The following is a 12,662-nucleotide window of genomic DNA, read 5'->3' as shown; positions in this document are numbered from 1 at the left end:
ACTCTGAAAGGAAGACATTATCTTCCAAGGTTGTACACAGACTTAAACCTCTGCTCCAGAAGTTAAAAGCGAGGGGGAGACAGGGGAGAGAAAGACTCTATATCTTCCAAGATTGTTCACTATACAAATATCCTCAAAAACACAGTATAGGACACAAGAAGTCTGTGCCTTTCTTAGAAAGACATATAGAAATGCAAGAGATCTATGGAGAATTGCTTCTCAATTGGTATGTAGAAAAATGGAGGCATCATGCTACCTGACTTCAAACTATACTACAAGGCTACAGTAACCAAAACAGCATGGTACTGGTACCAAAACAGAGATATAGATCAATGGAACAGAACAGAGCCCTCAGAAATAATGCCGCATATCTACAACTATCTGATCTTTGACAAACCTGAGAAAAACAAGAAATGGGGAAAGGATTCCCTAGTTAATAAATGGTGCTGGGAAAACTGGCTAGCCATATGGAGAAAGCTGAAACTGGATCCCTTCCTTACACTTTATACAAAAATTAATTCAAGATGGATTAAAGACTTAAACATTAGACCTAAAACCATAAAAACCCTAGAAGAAAACCTAGGCATTACCATTCAGGACATAGGCATGGGCAAGGACTTCATGTCTAAAACACCAAAAGCAATGGCAACAAAAGACAAAATTGACAAATGGGCTCCAATTAAACTAAAGAGCTTCTGCACAGCAAAAGAAACTACCATCAGAGTGAACAGGCAACCTACAGAATGGGAGAAAATTTTCGCAACCTACTCATCTGACAAAGGGCTAATATCCAGAATCTACAATGAACTCCAACAAATTTACAAGAAAAAAACAAACGACCCCATCAAAAAGTGGGCAAAGGATATGAACAGACACTTCTCAAAAGAAGACATTTATGCAGCCAAAAGACACATGAAAAAATGCTCATCATCACTGGCCATCAGAGAAATGCAAATCAAAACCACAATGAGATACCATCTCACACCAGTTAGAATGGCAATCATTAAAAAGTCAGGAAACAACAGGTGCTGGAGAGGATGTGGAGAAATAGGAACACTTTTACACTGTTGGTGGGACTGTAAACTAGTTCAACCATTGTAGAAGTCAGTGTGGCAATTCCTCAGGGATCTAGAACTAGAAATACCATTTGACCCAGCCATCCCATTACTGGGTATATACCCAAAGGACTATAAATCATGCTGCTATAAAGACACATGCACACGTATGTTTATTGCGGCACTATTCACAATAGCAAAGACTTGGAACCAACCCAAATGTCCAACAATGATAGACTGGACTAAGAAAATGTGGCACATATACACCATGGAATACTATGCAGCCATAAAAAATGACGAGTTCATGTCCTTTGTAGGGACATGGATGAAATTGGAAATCATCATTCTCAGTAAACTATCGCAAGAACAAAAAACAAAACACCGCATGTTCTCACTCATAGGTGGGAATTGAACAATGAGAACACATGGACACAGGAAGGGGAACATCACACTCTGGGGACTGTTGTGGGGTTGGGGGAGGGGGGAGGGATAGCATTAGGAGATATACCTAATGCTAAATGATGAGTTAATGGGTGCAGCACACCAGCATGGCACATGTATACATATGTAACTAACCTGCACATTATGCACATGTACCCTAAAACTTAAAGTATAATAATAATAAAATAAAATTAAAAAAGAAAAAAGAAAAATGGAAAAATGCAAAGGCAATTTTGCTCTTTGTGCAGAAGTCACTCCAACTTGTGGTGAGATACTCCAAGATTTATACACAAATTTTAAGGGACTCTTAAAGATTTTTAAAACTCATCAATAACAACTCAGCCCATATTGACCCACTTCACCAACTTACAACACATTACTTTGGCAGTCCATCAAAGCACAACTCCAATATCATAAGTACCATTTACATTTTCAATTTTAATTTTCTCCTCAGCCTTTTTCCTTTTCTTTTAATTTGACTAACTTCACACATAAGCCCAGCTAATCTTCACTGCTGCATGTTAGCCAAAATAGAGTTCTTCCGATAAATCCTCAGGAGAGAGCCAGGGAAGCTTGATTAAAGGAGAGATTTTTAAAGTCATAGAGGTCAAAACAGGTTCCTTTTTAGGCAATTCAGTTTGGCATGACTGCAACGTGATTATCTTAGTAAGAACTTTCAAATTTTAAAACAAAAATATACTAAGCACATCTTAATATCACAAGAAATAGGGCTAGCAGTTACATAAGGGAAGCTGACTTATCTTAACATTCATCTATTAAGCCCTATTTTGTTCCATGACCCAGGCTTAAAAGACTGCCATTACAATTAAACCTCCATCCCCCAAAGAGCCCTGTCTACAAGGGCTTATAAAGGAAGGGATAAGAGCCAAATTCCAGGTTGGCCTCAGTTATGTCTAAATGTCAACTTGCTTATCCCACACAGTGAAACATATGAACATCGTAAGGCAGATCTCTTTTAAGGGAAAGGGGTCAGGTTCCCTAGTTTTTCACCCCAAAGGATAGACAGGAATGTGCTGGTCTCTATGATTCTACGACCAGATAGAATCACAGTATGTTTACCATTCCATTATAATTCTTTACACTCTAGACACTATGTTCTCAAACCACTCTGTTTTAGAGAAGATCTCAATGTTTTAGTAAAGTACAAACACCATCAGTCTGCTGTTATTGTCTCCATGTGTATGTTCTGGATTAAGGTACTTTTTTTGTTTGGATTACAAACCACATTACTTGATAAATATCTGAGAAAAATGGGAGTGGGAAAGTCGGAAATCAAAGTAGATTTCACTTATTCTATGAATACAGTCCTTCTAAGAACAAAGATTCTTGCAAGTGTTTAGTTTTCTAAATAACTTTATAATGGAACAGAACCATAACCCAGCAAAAAGAGCCAAGGTTCTTATTTTGGAATAATTTATTCTCTTTTGGTCAAGCAGGTCAACAATAAGGTCATCAATTGCCTTGGCAACACTCACCTCCATTTCCACCACTGCAATGCATTAATGAGTTTATTTATGCCTTGCTTTATCTACAAAGAATTTTTTTCCTGTTAGAACTATTAACATGAGCCTAGTTCCACTGTGCTTTTTCAAGGGAGATTTATTACAATGGGATGGAAAATAAGATCATTTCCCAAAAAAGTCACCTTCAGTTTTCAACAGAGAAACATTATGTTTTATTCCATATCTCTTTGGATAAGCAATATTTGATAATATTTCCAGCATAAGATGTCAGCAGTTCTTCTAACACCAAACGACTAAGAACTTTTATTCAAGAGCCAGAGTTGCTTATATTGGCATCTATATAACACAACCTCAACGTCTAATTTCCTGGTGTTGAAAAAAAGTCAAATCCCTGCTTCTTTAATTTACGAGTATAAAACATATTACCTTAAAAGCTATTTCCATGTCTCAAACTTTTAAAGCACAATTTTAACCCAATAAAATAAACACACCCACTACAATGCCTCCCGTGATGTTAACACATACTCTACTTTCCCCTACAAAACTTGAAATAAGGTTGTTGTTGTTTTTTGTTTTGTTTTTACTTATAATTGCCATCCTTCTTAAATATGTAGGGAATCTCAATATTTGAGTGAGTTTTCTCAACAAGGAAATAGTGGCAATACTGACTTACCTCCCAGAGCTTAAACAGTTTGAAAATGTTTTATTGCTCAATCCTTGTATTTAAAGAGTTAGTCATAAGGAAGTCAGTGGCAAGCTGGCCCAAAGCTGGGTCACCCTGGGCAGGAAGTGGCTGAGAAAATTGTAGCAGATTTTAAACTTTTCAAAATCTGCTGGCCACTTTGGCTAAACACAAAGACCACCTACTCCACTATTCCCTCCCAGCTATTAGAGCAAAAAGTACTCACCAGAATAGACGGGAAGGAGGCACCTCTGATGAACACCACCAAGGTAACCGTCTGGAGTTTATGGATATTTAATATATGCCAGAAACAAAATTATACATTTTGTCATATTATAAACATTAAAATAGGCCAGTCCACAGACCACCTAGAATTCCTTCACAGATTATACTGTAAATCCAAACTACAGGACTTTCTGAAATGCAGGCAATTTGCTAGGTGATATTGTTGCTGTAAGCACATGAGGAATACAGTGGTAACATAGAAAACCAGAGCAATCCTGGAAAGGATCTGCTGTAACTTACGCCGAAAGTAATAAGATCCTAACGCCAAAAAATAAAACTCTCTCGTTAAAATAAGAGGGCTTGAGACCTATGCTCTAAAACCAAAATAGTTTGGAAGTAATCAGGTTTCTTTTTTATTTATGATTTCCAACTAAACAAATTATACTCTGAGCCTAGTGACATTTCAGGAATGGGAAACTGAACTTCCTGATTAATACGAAAATAAGCCTCATAATAGGAATCATAGTTTAGAAGACCTCAATTAGTAGTAATAACAAATAATTTCAAATATTTTTTAAGTGTTGGATAATTTTTAAGGATAATGTGACTAAAATTAATATTCCAACTTTCCAGAACTATTTGGACTAATCTTTGTGAACACCCAAAAAAGGGGCTAAGCTAAAATCTCATATTCCAAATTGAGTCAGTGACAAAGTTTCAAACTCACCTCCCATATAACCTCGAAACATTTTAAATAAGATGGTTTATAACAGAAAAACTGAAAATAAATCATCCTTGAATACTTTTAGATTTCCCCCCAGTGTACCACAAATCACATCCAGAAACCCAAACAAAATAATCAGTGAAATGTTTGAGATCTGCTGCTGAAATCCTGAACTACAAGACAAGAAAAAGAGACCAAAGCAGATAGCCTGATGTCTCTTTGCTTGGGCAGCACTAGACTTTTAGAGGTCCTAAGCTGTGCACATTAATACTCTGAGTCCATAAAAGTCAGCAGTAACACTAAAATAATAATAATAATAATAAATACAGGCTCTGGTTAGAGAGAGAGGATCCGTTTACTGCCACCCTGCTGAGGTACATTTGACCACCAAAGGCAAGAAAGCTATTAGCATCCTGAATTAATGGGTATAGTGGTTTTCAAGCAAGACATTTTCATGATGGACACAATGTGGACTCAGCAAAGTTTCTCCTTCAAGAAAAATATAGCTTCTATTTCAAAGGGCACTGATTAGGCTTAATACCATTAAGGAACCATCAAGCATTTGTGTTGCTGTTACTGCTTTTAACTATCAGTTACTTTCTAAACCAAAAATTGTGGGTAGTTAACTTGAGCAACAGTCAACGGTTAGGAATGCAGGAGCAAATCCAAGGTACAAAAGAGCTTCAAATGTAGACAGGCCTTAAGGAGTTTGGAATCTTTCTAGGTTGTCAGGTCTTAGCCTTTCTTATCATCACTATTAGCATTGTTATTCCTTCCTTGTCTGGAATTTCTAAATAAAAATTTATTTCCCTCATCACATCCCCCCTGAAGACAACTAGATATGACACAATTTTAGAAATTCTCAATATGGTTTATTAGTGGCAATGTAAATCGATGACAATCAAAAACCAAATAAACATATCTACCAAATGAATAAATTCTTAACTACTATTAATTGCATATAATATATCCAGCAGATGTTTTAAAAGTCAACAATATTAATTCCCTTTGTAGATTAATTGTAAAAAAATAACTGTTTTGAGTCTATCTCCATCAGTACTTGAAAGTACAAATATACATTAAATAAGATTATAAAGACTGTAATACATACAACAAAAAAGTCTATAAAACAAAGATAACTTTAAAAGCATTGCTCAATTTACTTTGTAGCTTTTCTATATAAAATATTTTAAAACCGTACCTATTTTCTGGATCATACATGAAAGTTCACATCCAGATGTCTTTTTAAATCAAATTCTTATTCTTTCTTCATTGTCAAAATCTTAATTTTCATTCCTGGGTGGATTTTTCTTCCTTGGCAATTCTTTTTGTTACCCCACTAAAATATTTCTCACGGAAGGAATTATGACCTTGGTATGGCAGAAAATGATCACTTAGCAGATGTGAATACTGGTCCCGATTCTGTTTGGTTGGAAAATACAAAATGTAAAAATTATTTCTTTAGTTAGCTTATACCAAAGCAGTTGTTTACCTTAAGCAAAATCTTAAGCAAAATCTCACTCTCTAGTGCATATTTATCTTCCTTCACTACTTGAATTGAAATATACCATCACTTTACATCCTTATCATGCTTGGATATCCAAAGTGTTTTCATTTACCTCATTAAAGCCTCACAAAAGACCTCTGTACAGAGGACAAATTTCTTTTTTTCTTTCTTTTTTTTTTTTTGCCTCAGGGCAAAGAGAGTGGTTCCAAGTAACAGAGTCAAGGCTATAACTTTCTTCTGATTCCCAGTTCAGCACACACTGAAGTCATCTGTGCCTATGGATAAAAAGTACTAAACAAGGAAGCTTCTACTCAAGAAAAAGGTGTGAACCAACAAAATAATGCATTTGTGTGAGGTCATACAGACACACAAAATTGTCTGGGGGTATTTCTATATTCAGTTAATGAAATAAACAATTCGTGGAAACTTTAAGTGAACATAGTAGATGAAGATACAGGCTAAACAAGAGATTTCCATACTTGTAGACTTCACAGACAAGTAAGGACTACTGCTCAGACTGACGTCTAATGGTAATATCAACCTGGGTTAATGTCAAACATATTTTGGCTTAGAAAATTGAGGTTCCTGGCAGGAAACACTGAAACACTGGCTTCTCATCCAAGTGTGAAAAATATCTAATTAGACATAAAATTTCATTTCCCATGTGCTTCTATAAATTCATATTCAATTACACCTGGATTAATGTGATTTTTGAGGACAGGTATGGAGACTTAAATGGAAAACATGAAGCCTAATTTTTTATCCAGATTTCAGTATCAAAATGGTAGCTAAAAATATAAAAATATATCTGGAATATAACAATCCTCAAAATATTTTTTCATTTTTGCAAAAATATTTTTGCCTGTATAAAATGAGTACCTTCATTTTTCCATCATACCTAGCATTAATTTAAAAAATCCAGGTTTAGCCAAAATAATGTTGGCACATTTGTTTATTCAGAAACTGTTTTTGCCACATATATTTTTAAAATCACACCAAAAACCCAGATTATTAAAAATTAAACATGCCCAGATTTCCTGATTCATCAAAGAGAAATAGGTAGCTACTGAAATTTTATGGCACCCAAGTATATTACAGTTCCAAATTCCTGCAAACACATGAAAACATGTTAAAGGTTACTATTAATAACTTCAGTCTACATACAATCCCCAAAAAGATAAATTTTAGAGAGTCAATGTGTAGGTATACAACTAAAGATACCAAATGAAAGGTAACATTTGCTGGTTATTTTGTATGGACCAAAAACAATACTAAATGCTTTATATGTACTACCTAACAAAACTTGTCAGCTCTAAGAAATAAGTAAACGATTAGTACCACTTTACAGATGAGGAATTACTTAAGAGTACAGGTCCAAGATAATACACCTGGTAAGTGGCAGAGCTAGGCTTTGAACACAGATCTGTTTGACTTTAAAGACTGCACCCTTAATTACAACGTAATGAGGTTTTCTCCAAAAGAGCTATCTTTTTCCCCAACTCAAGAAGCAGGAGGAGCTCTGAGAATATAGGTGATGGACTAAGGCCATGACAGCTGAGCAGCCCACCAAGAAAGAAGTAGAACTGGATGAGAGGTCTTACTAATGAAGGCCTATTAACTAAGGATATATTTCAATGGCACAGACTTTTCATATCAAGAGGAGGTATAAGAGCCACAGGGAAGCTGAAGGATAACCAAACCTTGAAAGAACAGGTGACTCCACAGGTAGACTCAAGTCTGGTCCACATATCAGGACTGTGCCAGGATAACGGCAACACAGAACAATGTTCCACCATTTAACGTCAACTACTTCAACTTTAATCAAAAGTCTGACTGAAGTCCATCAACTACTCCTCCAGGTATTCGAAATTCTGTCCTTATGTCAGTAAGATCACTAGAAAACTTGATCACTTCCTAAGCTGTGTTAGCTTAATCCTGGCAGAATGTTTTTCTTCGGTTTTTATTTTAAAGCTATGTCCAGATGCTGTCATCTTTTCAGCTACTATGTTGATCCTCACAATTATTGGCATTGTTCCCCATCCAGTCATCAAAATCAGAAACCTGCGTCAAATCCCTCTTCTCAGATTTGGTCAGTCCTAAAATCTTAACTCGTATATCCTAAACATCTCAAATCCACTTCTCTCCACTCATAACTCCAACATTTAATCTAGGCCTCCCTCATCCCCGCCTCTTTTCCGTAAATGGCCAGCTGCCCTGCCTCCAGTGGTTCCTTCCCTAGTGTATTCTCCATACTGAGACCAAACCTAATTTATTAAAATGCAAATTTAATATGCCAACCGCTTGGCTAAAATCTAAATAAGTTCAAATTGTCCATAATTCTCAGGCTTTCCCTTGATATCTGGGGCTTACATTCAATTACCTATCACTTTGCAGAATGACATCTCACTTTCCTCTGTACAAGGGGAATCAGAATGCAGTCAGGTATTCTAGCTCTGCCCTCATGTCCACTATTCTCCTCATGGCCCCTCTAGGCCATGCAAGATCACCTCCCCCTCAAACTGCCTGTGGATTACTTCATGGAATATTCTAGAACTGCAGTAGTAAGGAGGCTAAGGTAGGACAGAAACGTGATTCCAGCAAGCTGACCCAGGCTCAATTACTAGCGTGCCTAGCTGACCTAAGCTGTGGTTATGCAGCTCACAAGAGGGAGGCAGAAGACAAAGCCCAAAGCACAATGGAAGATGGGCTTCCTCTATGGACCAAAGGAAGGGATTAATAAAATAGTTTATCTTTGACCAGAGGGATAGAAATAGGGCAACTATTGGTAATAAAATCAGAGAATATAAAGATTAGAGTCAGAGACTGGGAATGAACAGCAAAAGCCTGAAAAATCCAAAAGTAATGATTAAAATGTATGCTAACGATTATTGAGAAAACATTCACTACTTAAGACATTCTTTTCTGTAATAGTTTAGACCTCTCAGAATAAAGGCAAAACAAGCCCTTAACCGACCATGTGTTCTATTCAGTGCTATGGGGACATGGTGGCAAAGACATACATGCTACTGGAGAAGGTGGGAAAGATCATTAACCTTAGAAATGCAACTCCTGGGGAGAAAATCCTATTTTCTTATTTCCCAGGTAGTAGAGCAGAATCAGTGTGAAGTGTATGTTTGGGTTCTGTGCTAAAATGTCCCCTTTCTAGAAGACCAAATGACTCCTGATTGCAAAACACAACATCTATCATTTATAACAGAAACTCTGGAAAACCCAAAAGCTCCAAATCCCTTACACAGCCAGAGATCTGGCAGGCGCCAGTCTATTATCTAGCAGCACAAGTCCTGCTTCGAGTAAGACATTCCAAGGACTTTGGCTACTATTTTCACTTAAGTGGAAAGACCATAGTTCATAAAATGTTTCTCACGAAACACTCAGTATGTCTATGGTCCAACACATATCACATATAATCATACATATAAATACCACATATCTATGAACAATACACATTTAAAATATACCCAGACCATACGAAATATACTATACTCTATGCAGCATTCAGAACTTTTATTACCTTAATGCTAAAAAAAAAATGGCAAACTCATTTTTTGTTTTCTCTTTTCTCTCTACTTCTCTTTCATCCTATCTTTGGTTTAGTTTGCCAGGGCTTACATCTGAGACGATGATATTCAACTCTACATATTTTTCATCACCTTTTCATGACTCTTCTCTATTCACATTCCCTGTGCATCTCAACCAGGAATATCTGCAAGTTTTTTTTTTTTTCAGCACAGTATCTCAAAGGCCAAAGTGCTTACTTAAAAGGAGAAGAGTATCCTCAGCAAACACAATCTTTGATCTCCCCATTAACTCAAGCTCATCCCAGTGTTTGACTTTTGGTTTCGCTAACATTTCTAAATCTGTCTACCACTATTCATTGTGATATCACCTACGTATCATAAAACCCGAGTTCTGCCAATGTTTAGTAAGCAAAACCTATTTGATGGAAAAATAAAAACACACAAGAATTAGGAAATGGCAAGAGAGAAGACTATGGTGATAAAAAGACTACAATTTCCAAATTTCTTAACCATTGATAGTAATTAAGACGATATGAATAAAATATTAAGACTATTGACTATACTATTATCATTTTTTATAATCAGAAGAGTTTCTGTAGGTAAATTTGTGCTAGCCATAAATGGCTACATAAGGAAGATATACAGCATTCAGCCCTATCATTTATCCTTTTAAGACAATCAGCAATTGTAAACATTATAAGAAATACACAAGTTATGATTCAAGAAAGGAAGATATATTTCCTACCAACTATGTGTTATTACATAATTATTTAATTTTCTGTATCTTTTTGCAGAAAAGTATCATCTAAATTTTACAGATAGGGACATAATGGGGCTAAAGAGTTTAAATAATCCACCACAAATCACACAGCTGGTAAGTAGCATTGCCAGAATTGTAGCCTAAATCAGACTTCAAAACTCATGTTTTTCCCATTATGATTCTCTTTTTTTTTAGTAGAAATTACATCAAAACAATGGCTAAAGAGTTAATTTCCCACATGGTGGATTAGTGGGTCATTCAAAATAGAGTTTGACATTTAGAGGACATTCCTCACTGAACAGCAACATTATGGTAGCACATATTTCAGATCTAAAGTTTTAGGCAGGACTCCTTTAACCACTGTCCCACCCAGCCAATTTCCTGTCCTATCAGTACTGCTAATTCTAAACATAAACCACTCGAGGAATTTTAACACACTTGCCAAAGAAACCAAAGGAAGGCTTACAAATTGGTAGTTAACTTTCATGTGTACACTACCCTCTGCTGGCTGGAGCATAGCAATCCTTCTTTAGAGTACTTCCTGATGTGAACTGAAATAGCTTACAGCACAGCAGACCATGCATCTGCCAGGAGCACCGTTTTGATAGCTGTTTGTGAGTCCCGGATTGCTGTAAACATCGAGAGTCCCACAGTCCCAACATGACCAGGCTGGCCTTTTCCTCAGGGAATGTTAGCATTTATTCACACCATTTCATTTTTAAATAATGATGGAGAAATAGACAACTACATATTCACCTCAGCGATTCTAACGTGTAACACTGTCTCAGTGTCCGACCTAAAATTCCAAACTACTCTCTAGAACAAGAAAGAAAGGTATATAAACGTGACCTTATTCAAGTCAATCTATGTTTACAACTATATATCAAAAATACAGCATTAAAAAGAACCAAAAAAGATGCTAAAACGATTTCAGCCACTTATAATAAATTTTAATCTAATGGGGAATTCATTCTCAAGAAAATAAATCAAGCTGTATGTTCTGTAGTCACATTTGAAACTGCTGCTTTAAACGCAACTCATGACCCTCTGGATTATACTGTGAGAATACATATATAAAAAAACGTTTCTCAAACTGACCATCATAAACTGCTCAGACTTCCAACATACGAAAGATTCTTCATTGAGAATTCCACTTAGATAAAACTATCCTCCTAATTACTGCCTTCTCCCAGAATTTGCTATTCTCTTTTATCACCTCCTTCTTAAATAAAGGGAAGGTGTTATAATTTTCCACAATACGTCAATTCAGCTGCTTTATTGGTTTGCTTCTCATGAGAAATGAGGCCTAGGGATCATAGGATTAAAATGTTTTTGTCCCACTGATTTTTGAAGAGTAGTATCAGGGTAATGATAAAATTCAATGTATTTTCAAACAGAAAACTTTTGGCTACCATAACTATCTGTTCCTACTCTTCCTTTAAATGGATGATTTAAATACCACTGATGTGATTGTTTTTATTCTAGAACGGCCTAGAGTAATCACTTAAAAGTCAGTATTCTTTCCATAAATATTTATTGCATCGTGAGCAAAAGAGTCAAGTTCCGTGAATTCACAGAGCTTGTACAGTGGTGGGAGAGACAGACATTAAACAATGTACATCCAGACATATACTTACAAACTGTGATTAAACACTGGCAAGAAAAGAATATGGGAAGAATAGAAGGAAACACCTATCCAGAAGCGGTGAAGGGAAAGGACAAGAAAGGCTTCTCTCAGGAAGTGACATTTATCTGAGACCTAAAGGATGAATTAAATTTACTCATATGAAAAGAGGGGAAGAAAACATTCTAGGAAGAGGAAACACAGTGCGTGTGAGAAGACTCTGAGACTAAAAGGAGGTAAATCCATTCTGGGACCTGAAAGACTATGGTACGGCCAGGGTGGATAACAACTGGTAAGCAAAAGGGAAGGTGGCACAAGATGAGACTGGACAGGCCAGAAGTAGATCAGGCTGACATAAAGGTTATGTAAAGGATTCTGAATTTTATTCTAAATTCCGCAGAAAGCCATTGATGAGATTTAAGCAGAGGAGTTTCCTTATCTATTTATATTCTGAAAGATACTCTGGCCACCATGTAGGGCATGGAATGGAGGGAGAAACTGCAGAAGCAGAGAAATCAGTAGAAGATTATTACAGCAGCCTAAGAAAGCAGTACTGCCCCATGGTCCTGGGAGTAGGGATGGGGAATAAAAACATATACAAGAAAACAATCATCCGCTCAG

The 12,662-nt window shown here is 36.3% G+C and overlaps 1 protein-coding gene across 12 annotated transcripts in view; it reads right to left on the bottom strand.

Annotated features, from left to right (window-relative positions):
- TRMT11 (tRNA methyltransferase 11 homolog) overlaps positions 1 to 12,662 on the bottom strand; it is a 92,230-nt gene that overhangs the window by 33,870 nt on the left and 45,698 nt on the right. For 8 of the 12 annotated variants that reach the window (XR_010158191.1, XR_010158189.1, XM_063813435.1 and 5 more), the window contains one exon: positions 5,462 to 6,033. Coding sequence is in view for 7 of the 12 variants with exons in the window: in XM_063813435.1 (XP_063669505.1) it covers positions 5,902 to 6,033 (132 nt within the window). In the remaining 5 variants the exon portion in view is untranslated. Of the gene's footprint in view, positions 1 to 3,888; positions 3,940 to 5,461; positions 6,034 to 6,254; positions 6,394 to 12,662 lie in introns of those variants that run through there. The other 4 variants (XR_010158187.1, XR_010158188.1, XM_054686284.2 and 1 more) reach the window with 3 other exon arrangements.

The sequence above is a fragment of the Pan troglodytes genome, chromosome 5, assembly GCF_028858775.2.
Source record: "Pan troglodytes isolate AG18354 chromosome 5, NHGRI_mPanTro3-v2.0_pri, whole genome shotgun sequence".
NCBI lineage: Eukaryota > Metazoa > Chordata > Mammalia > Primates > Hominidae > Pan > Pan troglodytes.
Note: the sequence above shows the minus strand (reverse complement) of the source record. Positions and strands in the feature narration are given on the sequence as shown.